At 45.2% G+C, this 16,623-nt stretch overlaps 1 protein-coding gene across 2 annotated transcripts in view; it reads left to right on the forward strand.

Moving 5' to 3' along the window:
- The window catches only part of Ptprn2 (protein tyrosine phosphatase, receptor type, N polypeptide 2), a 792,473-nt gene that overhangs the window by 536,488 nt on the left and 239,362 nt on the right, over positions 1 to 16,623 (forward strand). For both annotated transcript variants that reach the window (XM_011244019.3, NM_011215.2), the window contains one exon: positions 622 to 686. In XM_011244019.3, the coding sequence (XP_011242321.1) occupies positions 622 to 686 (65 nt within the window). The remainder of the gene's footprint in view (positions 1 to 621; positions 687 to 16,623) is intronic.

Genomic DNA, 16,623 nt, shown 5'->3' on the forward strand with positions numbered 1-16,623 from the left:
TTACATCTGCTAATTGTTTCCCCGAGCTCATTCCTCCTGGCATCATATCAAATAGAATTTGTTCTCTGAAAGTCTTCCTCATGTGAAGTCGGGAGCAGATAAAGGTGGGCTTTTATTGAAACAAAACTATCATGTTTTGATGTTTCTGATGGGGACGTGGATTAAAAGGGAGTGAAGTAAGGCCTGGATCCTGTGATGTAAACAGACAGGCAGCTTTTTCCAAGTGCATGGGGTGCTAGTAACAAAACATTATTTCCCAATGGGTATATGCATAGACATACATGTAACATTACACCATTTTAAAATAAGAACTTCAAGTTTGCAGAGTGTGTTTACATACAATTTCCCATCAAATCCTCAAGGACCAGAGATTGCCTAGCATGGCATGCCTTCTAAGATGGCGTAGAAAGTATAGAGAGGTGCTTTGCTGAGGCAGACCAGATACTGAGTGGGACATGGGGTTCTCCATGTCCATGTCCCCCCTGTTGCTCAACATAGCATCTCCATGAAGTCAGACGGCTCAAACAGTTGTTTGAGAGAATTCATCAGTAGAGAACACTCTCCGATATCCCACCCTTCTCTATGCTGACGTTCTTTTGATTTTTCTTTTTCTTCTCACAGCTGACAACAAAGACCAGCTGGAGAAGGCAACTGGACTGACAATCCTTCAAAGTGGAATCAGGCCGGTGAGTAGGTTGAGGAGTATCCTTATAAGAGATGGATGCCCTCACGCCCACCAGGTGTCTCAGTGCTGGCTGGCTGGTGAAATTCAAGAGCATAGGTTTGGCTCATTGTGTGGCTAATCCACGTAGCGTCTTGTTGGCTCAGCTGGTAGGAGATCGGTCCTCCCAGTGTTTATAGATGCTGACTAATGGTGTAGGCAAATGTGACTACTTATGTTATGCCTTTGAAATCATAGTTTTGTATCTCCCCAAGAAAAATCTATCACAAACCAAACAGGAAACTCCAGGAAAGATGATGATGTATAGGACTTAAATTATTGAAAATGAGTTAGTTCCTGGAAATCACTCTTTCCTTGGGAATTTGGTGTCTTTGTTACTTAGACATGTGTGTTTAAACAAAGGTGCAGAGCTATGAATCTGTCCTTGAAGTGACTTGATGCTGTCAGACTCTTTGGTGTCCAGCCATTGCCTCGCTGCAACCAGACACTATGTCTTCTCTGTGCCTGCTGGTGGCTGCTCTCTTGGCCAACTGACAGTGTAATGAAGTGCACATGTAACAGTGACTGAGGTTCCTCCTGGGAGCTGCATGTAGCCACTCACAAGTCAGCGTGGACCAAAGCCAATCTATGCTCTTGTGTCTGAAATTCAGATTTCACAGCACTTGCCATTAAAGTTAATTAAGTATTAAGGAGTGCTTGTTTGTAAGTGTTCCCCGCTATATACATTGGCTTGTCCTTACGGAACCACTTAGAGACTCAAAGCTGCTTTGCAGAGGCTCTGATTCTGCAACCAGGTCTTTGGCTTCTGGAGCCAGTAGCTGTTTAATTGGTGGCTGTTCTCAGAGACCTGGACTTCCTGGAAGCTCTTAAGAGGGCTTGAGTGCCTGGGGGCGCCTTAGTTATTGACAGCAGAGTGAGAGAGTCTATAACTGATAGAAACTTCTCAAAGGACATTCTAAGAGCCTGACAAATGTCACTCTTCTCTGTGTGTTCTTGAGGCTATGCTGGATGAGCAGAGCAGGTGACAGCTGAAGACACTCTGATTATTTACTGTTTCTTTAACAGCCAGTGAAGTGGAAGGAAGGAAGAAGCCAAATGTCTTGGGGCTTCAGATCTCCTATATCTAAATGAGGGACAGTGGCCATGTCAGAGAGAACAGTGTGGTGTGGAGACTGGACAGTGGGCACTTAGATGTTACTGCCTGCCTCTAGCTGAGGACAAGTTTATGTGCTGGGGGCTATTTCCAGTTCAGTTTCTTCTTTGGGGAGAAATGGTGGCATCCAGCCATTGAGAGCAACCCACATTCAGGCAGCACTCATTGGTATGGCCCAGTTTCAGAAAATGTAGACACCGTGAGTTGAGTGTGTAAGCCACTCAGGAACAGGCAGCAGGTGCATAAGACCCCACTTCACACGGGAGGCCACGGTGTGATTCATGCGTTTGGTTGCTGAATACCTCATCCCTTATTGCAGTGTGGCCTCCGGCTGCTCCAGGGCAGTCAGGATGCACAGTGGGCCAACCCCATTGCTTAAGATAGACCTGGTTCTCAAGCATTTTCCAAGCTTTTCTTGGCTTCTTTCATAAGACCCACACTCTCATACCCTACCCTGAGCCTGAGGATTGGCTCTGCAGTGGCCTGTTCAGAACACAGCTGCTTGTTCTGGGGTGGAGAGGTTGGAAAGCTGTGTTCTCATCCTCCTTATGACCCCACCTTACAGGCTCTGGCCTCCAGCACTTTCCTTCTACCAAGGAATCTAGGCTTTCTCTCTGGTTGCCTGTGTGTTCACCATAAATATCTGTTTCCATTCTGCAGTGATGCCTTTAGAGTAGTCTTTCTTCTTACCTTGTGGCTCCATGTTCTATGCTGCTCTACAGGTAGTTAGTGTCTCTACCTCAGTCTACCTCATGGTAAACAGTCTACCTCATGGTTCTGTATCCTCTACTGTAGCATAGGTCAGTCTACCTTGGAAGAGCTTGTGCAGGTTTTCTTCGATAGCAGATATAAAATGTCTGGACAGAGTTAGCAGGAGGAGACTCCCCATTGACCTCAGCCTCACCGTTCTGCCATGCTAGTCACCTTTGCTCCTGAGATTCAAGCCAGCAGCCCTCAGAAGAGCTCAGCCTGCTGCCACGGTGCTTCCTGGAGATAGCCCCTTATCCCAAATATCTATTTTATAATCCCTTGCTTCAACCAGCAGCCACTTTGAAAGCTGGTGCCTCTTGAACCTTTAGCGTTGGCTGGTATCACTGCCGTGGCCTTGAGCCCAGCTCTCCACATGTTTCCTTGGCATATCCCTTGCCAGCTCTAGGCTGGAAGCTGCTCTGACAGGCAGAGAACATTTACAGTAGCAAAATGGGAGGAAAGGATTCAAGCTGAGAAAATTTTTAGAAACCTAATCATATCTTTTTCCTAATTTTAACTCTCTCATCCAGTAAGCCTGGTCTTGATGAATTTTTTTCTTTCTTTTCTTTCTTTCTTTTTTTTTTTTTTTTTCTTTTAGCGTATTTCGAATTCTTTTGATTCCTGACTCTGGAATGTAAAGCAGAGTGTGATTGCTAGAAATCTAGCAGCATTTACAGATCTGCTCCAGGCACTTGTAATTCACACGTGTGATGACAGATAGCAGAATTAGAACCTTTTAAGCCAAATAGAAATATCTCAAAACAAAATTTACAGGAAATGAGGAGATTGTGGTGCACACACGCATCCCGAATAGATGGGTGGTATTTTGATGTATTTCGAAATCTAATTTCTGACACCTTGAAAACTTTTCACATTTTAGTCACATTAATGAAGCTGTGTTTCCTCCAGAGGACAATTATAATAGCCCTGAAGAAAAGCTCAGAATGTGCTGAGAAACCAGCCTAGAAAGTTTTCCACCAGGCATGGGTCCCCCTCATTATGGAGTGGGGCTGCTTCTAGTTCTGATGCTAGCCATAAACAGCCTTGAAGCTTATCTGCCCAACCTTGAAGGCAGACAGAACAGACTATCTGGCCCAGCATCACCATGGTGGCCTTAAAGACCACAGCAGGGAGGAGTCCAAGAGCAGTGCTTGTGGGGGAAGGGGCAAGAGCTACTCTGGTGGAACTGAGCTCCTCCTGCTGGAGAGAGGCTTCCCACTCAGTGGAGTGGCTGAGACCAGATGTGGGTTCTCAGGAACCTCTCCAAAAAGTTTCCAGACCTCTTCTAAGAGTCAAGGAGGTTTGCCTGTGCAAGCTCAATAACTGTTCTTCACAGACATCCAAACCCCTGTAACCATCCCTGTGCCTCTGATGCTCCTGCTACTCAGAGCTTAAGGAAGAATTTTGTTCAAAGGAAGGGACTGTATGCTTTCAAATAAGTCCATCTTCCATGTCCATTGGAAACCCCAAGAGTTCTTGGGGTGCTTCTGCCCCACAAACTACTGGGGCTCTCCTAAAGCACACCCTGGCTGAGACCCTGTGTAGGGGATCCATGGTTGCAAAGAAAAAGCACGAGGTGTGAGGAAGTGATATGGGGAAGCAGCCTCATTTTCTCCAAATCCCACCTTACCATACTCTGTTGATGGAAGTGTTGTAGCTTTAAGCCTCTTTCATCAAAAATCCCAGCCCAGGGCTATTGAGAAGGCTCAGTGGATAAAGCCAGTTGCTGTCAAACTTGATAATCTGAATTTAGTCCCTGGGTCCTACATGGTGGGATAGGCAGCTGTCTCCCACAGGCTGTCCTCAAACCTCCATATATGTATCGTGGCATGTGTCCATGCATGCACATTCACACATGCAATAAATGAATAAGTAAACAAACATGTCCAGTCCAGTGGCTCTAGATGGCTAAGAGGAGCTTGGGTCCTGAAATAATATTTGGGCCAAATCAAATGGGAGAGCCATTGTGCGGCGGGGCCCTCTGTGCCAAAAACATAAAGCCTGATCTTTTGATTTAGAGTTTGAACTTGCAGCATTTATGTAAGGAGTCCACTCGCCAAGCAGAGAAATGAGAGGAATAAAAAGCTTTATGAAAGAAGAAAGAGTTGGAAGAAAGGAGGGGGAGTCTTAAAATATAAAACTGGAGGAAGGTGATGATTGTAGTGCAATAAATCAGGAGAATTCTGTGATTTCCTTGAAATCACTAAAAGAAAGAACTCTGCCTGTAAGGTGGCTGCATGTATATATATTGCTGACTTTAAAACAACCATATATACATGTGCAGACACATTGGTGCCTTTAAGGCAGCAATACATACACATGCAGACACTTTGCTGCTCACAGGCCAGGCATCCTGTGGTGAGGTTGGAGGTTGTAAGTTTGTTCTTCAGTATCTTTTGGCCTATTCCTTTGAAATCATTAGAGATTCAAGATGCCGCAAACTGGACTAGAGAATCCCTACATAACACTCACCTAGCAGGTTTCCCCTTGGATCCATGAATATAATTGTAGGGCGTCAGTAAAAACAGGAGATTTTTACTATGTGGAGTGTGTGCAGCAGCCCTGAGTCAGTAGTATCACACTGTACCATCTACATAAAGATGGCATACAACTGTACTAAGTGACAACACATCCACACCAACGTGAGCAGGCAGCCCTGGAGATGGTAAAGTCACCTGGGTCTCCACTGACTCTGATAGACTGTGACACTGGTGTCCTTGGCCATCATGTATCTGTGTCCACCCCACAGGGTGTGTTGTTCCTAGGCAGAGCACAGTACGCGATGAAAACCACCCCTGACCTTCGGTGAAGGTTGCACGTAGATAAATGTCAAGGATGATAAGCACTGGGAGTCATCGGCAGAGGCAGGACAGGCCTGTGGTGAAGTGGGTGCTTGTGCACCCTGATGTGGGAGGAGCTCAGGGAAACCCTTCACACAGCTGGTTGCATGGAGGAGATCAGCATTGTCAGTGAACCTGTAAATAGGAGGGGATTCTGCAAGCCTGGGGTCTTGGGTATGTATGAGACAGTGGTCCAGCCTTGCTGGGTTCCAGGCTCCAATCTAGTGTCCATCACCTTCACCTAGTCCTCCTTGCTACTTATATCCTGTGACTATTCGAGTAATGGTCCCTGGGAAGTATGTGCTGTGGTTCCCACATGGAATGTGGTGTGGCTGAGTGACAGTGATTCGGCAATGTCCTGTGCTGCTGTCAGCGATGCCACTGTGGTAACAGTCCCACCATGCCCTTCTTGCTCCTTTGGTTCATTTTGTTTTGACTCTGTAAGCCAAACGTGCAGGTGTCATTTCTGGGCAATAGAATCGCTGCTTTTCCTTGGGTGGCCATCGTCTCTACCATGGGTAGCTCAGCCTGCCTGTAGGTATTCAGAAGAGCCACGGGAGCAACCAACGTGTGTCCAAGCATGTATAAGAAGGGGGTGAGGTGTGAGTGGAGTGGCAAATACAGATGTGGCAGGCATTCGAGTGAAGGTCGCCGGGGTCTGGGTTCCAGATGTTCTTGTTGCCATGTCTGATCACATATGCCAGGAGGCCCTGCAGAGAAATGAGAATGTGTGCTTGCCTCATGCACACTCCCTCACCCCCGTTAGCCCATGGATCATCTGGGAACAAGCTTGCTATGATCACAGTGTAGAGTGCTGTGCCCTAGGCGTCACAGGCCCTCTGAGAACCTGGGGAAACCACAGGTTCCACAGGCATTCCCCAGGACACCAGAAGCCCCTTCTGTTCCCCACTGGGGGTTCCCAGTGGGGACAGGGAAGGAGCCATGTCCTGACTCCTTGGGGACACACACTGCCCTTGGGATAGGGAATAGGGTGCTCTTGTTTCTCTTCTGCAGGACCCTCATTGGCATTCCATGCACATTCACCTCATTTTATTCTAATCTGCATTTCTTGACAAAGGAAGCGGATTTTTTTTCCCTCTTAAATGCAAAAGTGCACAGGCCTGAGAAAAGACTGTTGACTTGTCAGGACTCCTAATTTGTGTTTGAAAAGGAAAATCTGCATGAAATTGCATTAAATATCTGGGGCCCCATCTCGCTTTTCCGTGTTCAGCTCCTTCACAGCCCTCATGAGTGGTAAGCAGACTAGACAGAAGTTGAGGTTCCCAGCAGCCTGTCCATTCCTGGGCTCAGGGAGCAGATATTCAGCTCTGACTTCACAAACCTGAGGCTAACAGCTCTTCACCTCCCGCCTCCACTGCTCTACACGGCAAAGAAAACTGCACCAACATTCGTCCCACTGTACTTGCCGTTTGCACAAATATGAACTTACAGTGAATACCTTTCTCTCCTGAACCACCGCCGAGAGCACCAAGCTCACATGGGCCTTTCATGCTCCCCTGTGATTCGGAGGCAGAGAGCAACTATATGATGTAGCAGTTGCCATAGTAACAAATTCAATTTTTATTCAATATCAAAGTAAATAGTCACGTAAAATGAAGTAAGTTGCATCAGACGGTGGCTACCCGCTCTTCTCTCTTTCCTAACAATTTCATATGCTTTTTTGAAAAAAAAAATTGCATAATGTATATTTCAACTGCAGTGACATGACTTACTGGCTACCTGGCCCAGGGTTGACAATGTTTGCCTTTCTCACCTTGAGAAGCAGAGGAACCACCCTGGCTAGTGTCTTCATGGGCAGGATGGCTCCTGGCTCCTGTGAGACCATGGAGCCTATGAGCTTGGGAGCAGAAGGTGATTTTCATTTAACAAGCTGAGGTCTGGAGAGGTGGCAAGCACTCAGTCTGTTCAGAAAGCCTCCTGTGGTGCTTCTAGCCAAAGGCACACAAGCTGACCTGCATCACCCACTCACACCCTGCTCATATCACCTACCTGCTGCACTCTGGTAAAGAGACCATCTTGCCCTATAACATATGGGAGTATGCCCGCTTGAGGGTCCACCTGTAAACTGGCAAGTGCTCTCCAACAGACAGATAGGTGTGTGCCTACCTAAACACTCCACCGCAACTGCTATACTTATGCTCCTTGTCAGCAGGTGTCACTGAAAGGCCACTGAACACAGAAGTCATCGAGGACCTTGGCCTAGCATGTCATTGTTACTTCTGCCCCTAGCAAAGCCAGACACTTCAATAACCATAAACACACATCAGTTCTCGCCTAGCTCATGTGGCCTACCAAGAGGAGCACAGTCTCCATGGCATAGAAAAAGTCCCTGCTTGCCTTTGTGATTAGAAAATAAAGACAAGAAAGCCTCACACTACAGCACGACCTGTCCCTCTACACTGCTTTTACTAGGACACCCAGGGGCCCAATGTAGCCACTCATGTCAGCCTCCTGGACTCTCATTCCAGCAGACTCTACCCTCTTAATTACAGAAGATAGGAACTTATTAGTAAACCGTGATATTCCATGTGTTCCTGCAAATTGCTCTCCTGCTCCATCTGTTCGGTCATGGCTGGCTCTGCTTACCCATTTCCAGGGTCTCCTACAACTGAAGGTCAATTTGACCTGTCTCCCAGAAACACAGTACTGTTTTCTGAGTATCAGGGTCCCAGCGATGCTAAGCAGAATACCACAACCTAGGTGAAGTTGCTCAGCAGAAAGCTACTCCCGCAGTCTTAGAAACTAGAATTTCAGTGTAGAGGGGCCCATCTTGCTCTGACATATTTAGGGAAAACCCACTTTGGGTAATTTGCACTCTAATGATCCCCTTGTAATGCTTAACCTTGATATCCACATTGACTAGACTGAAAGACTCCTACGAGATTTGTAAGGCACATCTCTCAGCATGCTCTTGAGGGTATTTCCAGGGGGGCTTAGATTATGAGGGCTGTGACCTAATCCGTGGATGATTGATCAATCCACTGATAAAGTCAAATCTGAATGGAGTATTGAGAAGAGCTGGAACTGTGGAAGGTCGGTCCTGGAAGAAGGAAATAGGGGTAACTGGCTCTTTCCTGTAATTCATTAAGTGAAGAGCAGCCTTGGATGGTCAGCCTTACTCCAGGCGAGCCTGTGACCATGACTTGACCTTCTAGAAACCATGAGCCTAAGGAAGCTCCTCTCTCTTTATGTTGTTTACATTGGGCATTTTGTAAAAGCTATGAGAAAAGTAATTAATATAGCACTCCTTAGCTTGTGGATGCATATCCACAAGCTCTGCCTCCCTACATTGCAATGTGGGTATCTGTGTATCTGTATCCTTTCTTATTAAGAAAACTCTATGTTGGATTTAGGGTATAGCCTACCCTATATGACTTTATTGTAATATGATTACACCTGCCAAAGTCCTGCTTCCACACAAGTTTAGGTAGAAGGGTTAGAGCATTTTTTTTTTGAAAAGATATTAATCAACCCATAGTACGCAGGAGTCAGAGATGCCCCAGTCCTGTCTAGAAATGACAGTGTCAGTGGCTGGTTGGCCTACAGCTGAACATTTCTCCCATGTGAATGTGGTATGCTTAAGTTTCTTAAGTGGCTCTAAACTCAAGTTGTGTCTCATTTCTCCAACATGTCATTCTCTAACAAACATATACCTGTTACAGACCTAACCATCTGTCCCATTGACTCTAAACATTTTAAAGCTCCACCATCAGAGTACATATGAAAAAATAAGATGAAATATAAAGAAAGTTATAAGAATGGGAAGGGGAGAGAAGAGGGAGGGTGAGAAATAGGGAGCAGGGGAGAAACAACAGAAATTCTATTTGACGATGCCAAAATAAATCCCAATTCTTTATAAGCCGATAACATTTTTAAATGATAATTAATTGAAATTATGTGTTTCTGTGATTTACTTTAAACTATTAGAAGTCTGTGAGTAAAGTATTTTAGTATCTTTCTCATTCTTACCAAAGACAGGTATAAGTGGTGACAGTTTCAGCCCTGTATCTAGAAGGTGGCCTAAGCAGCAGATACTCACCCTTGCCTAAGTCTAGAGGCTGAAATCTAATATTGAGGTACATACAGAGGTTCCTATAAGTTCCCTGAGGCCTCTCTCCTTGCTCATAGATGACATTGTCCCCATGTCCTCTAATGGCAATCACTTTATAAGAGTCCTAATCCCTTCTTTTAAGAGCTCACCCCATTTTACCATAATGCCCTCTAGAAGACCTTCTCTACAAAATACAGCTACACTCTGAGATGCTTTCCCGTCAGAGATTCACAAGCAGGTTTTGGAGGAACATAATTCAGTCATCATACTGGCCACGGTCACTGGTAACCTAGTACTGTCTTTTATCTACTACTTCATAGCCATGAATCGGTAACAGTAAGAGAAAAGCTGTATCACAATGCCACCAGGTGAGGTGTGGCTCCTAGTGACATTGTATTGCTGTAAAGAGTACCTTCCATGAGCAGGGACAGGTAGGACTACGTGAATAGGTCCCTCCTTGGTCAACCTTTAGTGGAGACATGTGACAGTATCCCTGCCTCTCGCACCTGAAGCAGTCAGCTTGCCCTGGTAGAGACATAAAGGCTCTACAAATTGTGTTGAGATTTTACTTTTTGGAGCAACGGTTGTCTGTTCCTTTCAGTTTATTGGAGGCCTTTTCATTTGGGTGTTGCAGGTAGAGTAATGAATTTACTTGAAAAATGTCAGCAGTGCTTATGAGGCCACGTTCTGCAGCAACATTATTAAGCTGCTAATTTCCAGATCTTCCCTAAGTGAATGCAAACAAATTCTGGTCCTCAAAGCCCTGCTAATATACAATGTTCAATTTTTAATTTCCAGTCCATCTTAGATTATGGGAGTGAAAAACAATATTTAATCCCTCGTTAACACATGAATGAGCGGAAGCTGTCACTTTCAACCAGACAATACCAGGGGTTATCTCAAGAACTGTCAGTTTATGTGAAAACATTATGTTGCCCAAATTTTCATAAAAATTAGTAATGGATAATATTCAAGATCAGAGCAATAGAAAGAGAAAAATCTGCATTCATGGTAATAAATATTCATATTTGTCTGCTTGAGAGATGAAAATCTAATCAAGGGGCTATTGATGCACTGTTATTTTTTTTTTCAACCAAGACGTTTCATCTAAATTGGGTTTGATATGGAAATCAGTTTTAGTCAAAGTCCTCCAGCCTTAGCCCATGGGCTGCCCAGGCGATATCCTGTATGGATCCAGCCCTGGTGCATACACTGAACCACAATTAGGGTGACAATACCCTCTCTGCATGCGAGCCCCCAGAGGTTCATCTGATGGAGTCTTTTGGAGCCTCCTCCCCACTGTAAAGGAAAAGAAAAACAACAGTGTAATTTCATGCCAGCTAACTCCTAGCTATTGCAGGGTTAAAATTGTCCATGTTTTTGCTTTTGTTGACAATTACCATAAATCAGAAGACACACACTCTGCATGAAGCTTTATGAAATATGTATGATTTTGAAGAGGAAAGATGGTGGCTGCTGGATGTAGCCCTGCGTGCATATGCTCATGTGTGCATAAGTGCCCATGTGTAGGACACATGTGTGCATGTGTGCATGTGAGTGCCCATGTGTAGGACATATGTGTGCATGTGTGCATGTGTGCATGAGTGCCCATGTGTAGGACACATGTGTGCATGTGTGCATAAGTGCCCATGTGTAGGACACATGTGTGCATGTGTGCATGAGTGCCCATGTGTAGGACACATGTGTGCATGTGTTCATGAGTGTCTGTGTAGGACACATGTGTGCATGTGTTCATGAGTGTCTATGTGTAGGACACATGTGTGCCTGTGTGCACAAGTGCCTATGTATAGGGCACATGCGTGAGCTGATGATATTTGCTTGAAGCTATGCTCTTCCCAGGTATTTGAAAAGAAACATATAAACAAATACCCATCTAGGAAACAAGGCTGCACAGAAACCACACTGATCCTTGTGGTCCCAGCAGGAGTCATAGCCCTTCTGCCATGAACAGACACATCACTACAAACATCCCCTGCATTCAAGTCTCCCTGGACCACAAGCCCCTGAGAATAACCATTGGGAGCCAGGACCTGGCCTCCCTTAACTTACTGACAAATTCCTAGGAGGACTGAGCCCTGGCTAAGATCCCAGTGTAAGATGCTAGGGCATCAATCACAGAACCACAGGAGGCAGTCTCTGTCACATTTGTCCTCTAGTGACATTGACCAGGATTCAATAGGCCACTGTAACTTTGATAGAGGTCAGGCTGTGGATATAAGTACATATTGCAGAAATCCTTTCCTAACTTACTATCCCATGTTTCATTCCACTGGTCTCCCCATCCCCATGGAAGTAGAGCTAACCATGGGGCAGCTGCTCTCCCCACCCCTGGGCCAGATGGAGCCAACCATGGGACATCTGGGCTGTTTTGGAGAAGTGTTTGAGGATGTAGTTTCTAGAGTCAGATGTTGGCCTATATACTGAATCTCCTCTCACAGCTTTTTTGGACCTAAGGAAGGTTGGCTGGAGAACCAGAAAGGTCTCCCATCAACCTTTGTAACATGTGCTCCTGGCATCTGGAGCCAAGGTCTCCTTCCAGCTCACTTGAAACTACTGTCCACTGAGCTGCTGACTCTGATGTTGGGTCCAGAGGTATTTGTCCCTCTGTGGATGAAGGGTAGACATACTGAGAGGAGACCTGAGGAGCCATGAGAAAAGCCAAGCTCTTGATATACACACCTGAGATTTTTTTTAACCACCATAGCACCATGTCCTGTAGCATGTTCAGTGTTGGGTGAGGGCTACCAAGGTCCACCAAGGCAAAGGACATTCTTCTCAAAGTTCACCTTCTTGTTCTTGGGTAACTCTGGCACTTTCAGTCTAGCCTCTACTCTTCTTAGACTTCATTGGCTCCCAGCACCCATCCAGGGCACAATCCCTCCATGGCACATTGTCACTAGCCCCAGACTCCTGTCCTTTATCTTCCTTCCCAGAAAACTCCTCTAGTCCCAGAAGTGGGAAGCAGTCCATGCTACCTCAGAGCATTCATCTCTCTACCCTGTCCTTGACCGTCTCGCATGACTGGTCATCCAGAGGAGTCTGTGGCTGAAACTGATGCTCACTCCTCCGGGCCTACCTGCCAGGCACTGTGCATTCCTTCTAGAAAAAAAAATGTCTATTTGTGTTCTTTGCCTACAAGGGGAGCTTTTCAACAACTGAGGCCAAACAGGTGCTAATATCCACTCACATTTGCCTATGAGAGGACTGATTTGTGACAAACTCAAGCATTCCAGAACTTAGCTAAAGCCACACCACACCCATCTCTGTGGATAGCTCTGCCTTGGGATCTCCAATGTGTATTTGTCCTCTGGACATTGAGAACTGAACCCCAACAAAAGGCTACATTTGTCTTCAGCCACTGGCCTCACCCAAATCCACATAAAAAGTTACCTCAGAAATAACGGGCATTTTCTCATGGTAGTTGGGAGTAGAAAGGACTTTCTGAGGCTCCCAAATAGGTCATCCTATACAGACATGAAGGAAGGAAGGAAGGAAGGAAGGAAGGACTGGCATGGATGAAAGTGGACTATAGGGATTTTCAGAGAGATTGTCTATCCTGAGTGTGGTCCAAAAGAATGTTAGCAGGTCATTTAGCAGATAGCAGAGCAGGCAGAATCACTCAAAGCACACTGCAGGGAAGGTCCACTGTGAGGCCATGGGCAAGCTCTTCCTTCCTGCACAGCCCTGCGGGATCTCAGCCTCTGGGTGGTTCCTACACCTGCACCGCTGCCTCTCCTGCAGCCACTAGGGGTCACACTTACACATCTCTTCTGAACTTGATAGGCTCCTGAAATTAGGGTGACTTAATCCTCTGTGAGTTGCCAGGAATTTACCAGGACTTAAAGGATAAGGGAGGGAGGGGAAGGATGTGAAGAGGAGATGGAAAAACAGACAAATGGGAAGGCTCTGTGAATATCTGTGTTTGGAGTCACCTGAGTTCCAGAATTAAGACCTTGGCTGAAAAGGAGTTAGCGTGGACTTATTTTCTAATACTGGAACCTGAATGGAAATTTTCCATCCACATCACATCAGAACGAGGATGCTGGACCCTGAGCAAGGTCATCCAAGTGGTCTCTGTACATTTTTTCATCTCCTGCTATAAACATAGAAGCCTAGGTATAAGCAAGCAGAAGATGTCAGTGGTGTCCTGAGTTCCCATCTAAGGCCTGTAAATTCACTTGCTTTTCTTCTTGCCACAGCTTGCTCCAAGACTTCCTGAGAGCTATGTGCAGGCCATACCCACCCTTTTTCAAACACTTAAAATTCAGCCACCGCAAGAAGGTCCACAGGTCTCCTAGGACAGGGTGTGAATGGTTGCCAACTCCTGCAAGTCTCTTCTCTCTAGGACCTCTTCTGAGAAGAGCTACCCACATCTGTGTCATGCTTTTCTTTTGGGTGTAAACACACAACTCCCATTGAACTAAGAGGCCACAAGGGATCTACTTGGTGAAAAGGGTCAAGGTGGGGTTTTCAGTCTGTAAACCCAGAGCCCCTGCCCACCCACTTGGATTTCTAAGCTCTCTGAACAAACCCTGGGTATCACAAGTCATGCTGGGAGGCCCAGCAAGCAGAGTCACGTGCATGAGCCTCCTCATGGGTAGAGGCACCAAGAAATGTTTGTACGGAAAGCTTGATATCTCAAATAAAAGCTCTTTCGGGTGATGTGGAGAGGTAGCTCCATTGGTAGTGTTTGCCTGGCAAGCACAAAACCTTAGGTTTGAAATTTACCACCATGTAAACTGGTATGCTCACTCATGCTTGTGATCCCAGCACTGTGGAGGTAAAGGTATACAGGACGGAAGTTCTCATTGTCCACAGAGTAAGTTCAAGACCAGTTTAGGCAACATAATACCCTGTCTCAAAATAATAATTAAAACCACCTTGACATCATGGGGAAAATTAAAGTTTTAGTTTCTTAAGCTTGTTCTAAGATCTAGCAAATGAAAGGGACCCCCCCCCCCCCCGAGGGGAGTATGTGTTCCAGGGCTGAGAGTTTCCAAGAATGTCTGCTATCCTGTCATGTCCTGTCTTCTCTGTTGGAACCAAGCACACAACGTACACTGTAGCCAGGATTCTTTTTGTTTGAAGTATATCAGCCAAACCGAAAGTTCTTTTTGTTTCATCACAGTTTTATGCACAAAAGGTTCTGTCCTACCGTAGATCTTACCTCAAGCCAGCATACAGTCTTCTTTCTTAAATTGAAAATTTTCTCTACTTCATTTAAAGGAAGCATTTGGCTTCTCTTTGACCCATCTAGATGACTAGCATTGTGCCCCCCATGGTTGTGATCACAGTTAAGTACAACAAGCCTTGGATATAGAAGCAGTTGATCTGATAACTGATATAGTTGCTAGGTAACCAATGAGGAGATAGCATATATGGCCTGAGTACTCTGGACAAAGAGCTTGGCCACATCTCAAGTGGGACAGTGCTGGGTAGTGCAAGATTCCATCACACTTCTCAGAACACCGCACAATTTATAATACCAATAAGTTAATTTCTGTAATTTTATTTAATAGTGTTGCACTTTGATTGATTGAGGGTAAATTAAAGTGTGGGAAACGAAACCAGAGCACAGGGGCATAAAGCAAATGTTTGAGAAGTGTTGAGAAGTCCATTAGTCTTCACCTCATAAACTTTTATGAATCCTCATCTGATCGCACATGGAATACAGACAGAGAATGACATGTGCTGAGGGAAATGCTGTGGAGAAAGTTTTGGAACACTTGGCTTTGTCACCAATACTCTGGTAACACTAAATGAATCATGTGACTCCTGCTGGCCTCTGCTTCTTTATAATTAGGACAGGAGAAAAAATGGGCTCTGGTCTTATAAGCCCTTCAGGTTAAATAGTCACAAAAAGAGGACCCATGTCTGTCCCAAGTAGCTAGCCCAGTATATACCCCTAATCCATTCTCAGTCAGTCATTGTAGGATGTGTGGTAACGGATGATTGGATCCATGCATGGTTAAGTGGATATGTAAATGAATATGCTTATGGACAGGTGGGTGGAGAGATGGATGAAGGGAGGATACATGGATCAGCAAGTCAATTCAGAAGGAGGTGATAGGCAGATAGATGGAAGAATGAATGAGCATGTGATTGGTTGGGTAGACAGGTCAATGGATAGAAGAGTAGATGGATGGATAAGGGTGTGTGTTCACTCTTCATTCCTTTGATCTTCGGGGCTAGGAGCTATTCTTCCAGGCAGCTAAAAATGAAGTCTTCATGTCCCATATTCATACTTCCCTTTAAAAGTTAAGAAAATCCTTGAAGTTCATAGTTTTCCTAAGTTAAACCAGGAAGGCTACAGCATATGAGACCAGCAGCTCAGAAACTGTAGTTTCATCTACACTTCAAGGGCCACATGCTGATGTATAGTCCAGAACCTGCAAAAACCACCCTGCAAAGACTGAATGTCATAGGTTTATACATGATATTACAGATTGTCATGTAAAGACCAAGCTATGAAAAAAAACCTATCACATGGTCAGCTACATGGCAGTGACTGCCTGCAGGGAACAGCCCAGTGGCTGGCCCCCTTAGACGTAAGTGAGCCTTGGATGCAGCATCAGACTACCCTCTAAACTCCTAAGAAGAAATCTCTTGCTGCATAGGAATACTCATTCAACCATACATAAACCATGAAGGTAAACCTGGATGCTTTGACCATGTGGATGGTGTTTTCCAATGTTCTACACTAGCCTTTGACCTTATAAGCACAGGATAATAAGCACTCATCTGACCTTTTTAAGATAACACACAGTTATCATATGTATGCCTATATATTTCTGATGGGCTCATGGCTACTTGCTGTTTAATAAACACAGCTTGGGAGACAGCAACATTATACTCTTTCCAGTTCCATTTTTGTGGGCTTGGGTACTCTCAGGGTCTCTGAAAAGTTTAACAGACCCCCAACCCCTTTATTTGGGCCTAGAAGGAAGATAGCCCAAAGCTCTCCTCAGTTTGTGTGTGTAGGCTTATGCAGGAGCAATGGTCTACCTTCATAAATGCTAGTGTACCCCTTTATCTTCCTGTCTGATCTATGATGTTGAGATTTATTCATTTCAATTTATATTCTTTTTACCTCTGGCATCATGTT

The sequence above is a fragment of the Mus musculus genome, chromosome 12, assembly GCF_000001635.26.
Source record: "Mus musculus strain C57BL/6J chromosome 12, GRCm38.p6 C57BL/6J".
Taxonomy (NCBI): Eukaryota; Metazoa; Chordata; class Mammalia; order Rodentia; family Muridae; genus Mus; species Mus musculus.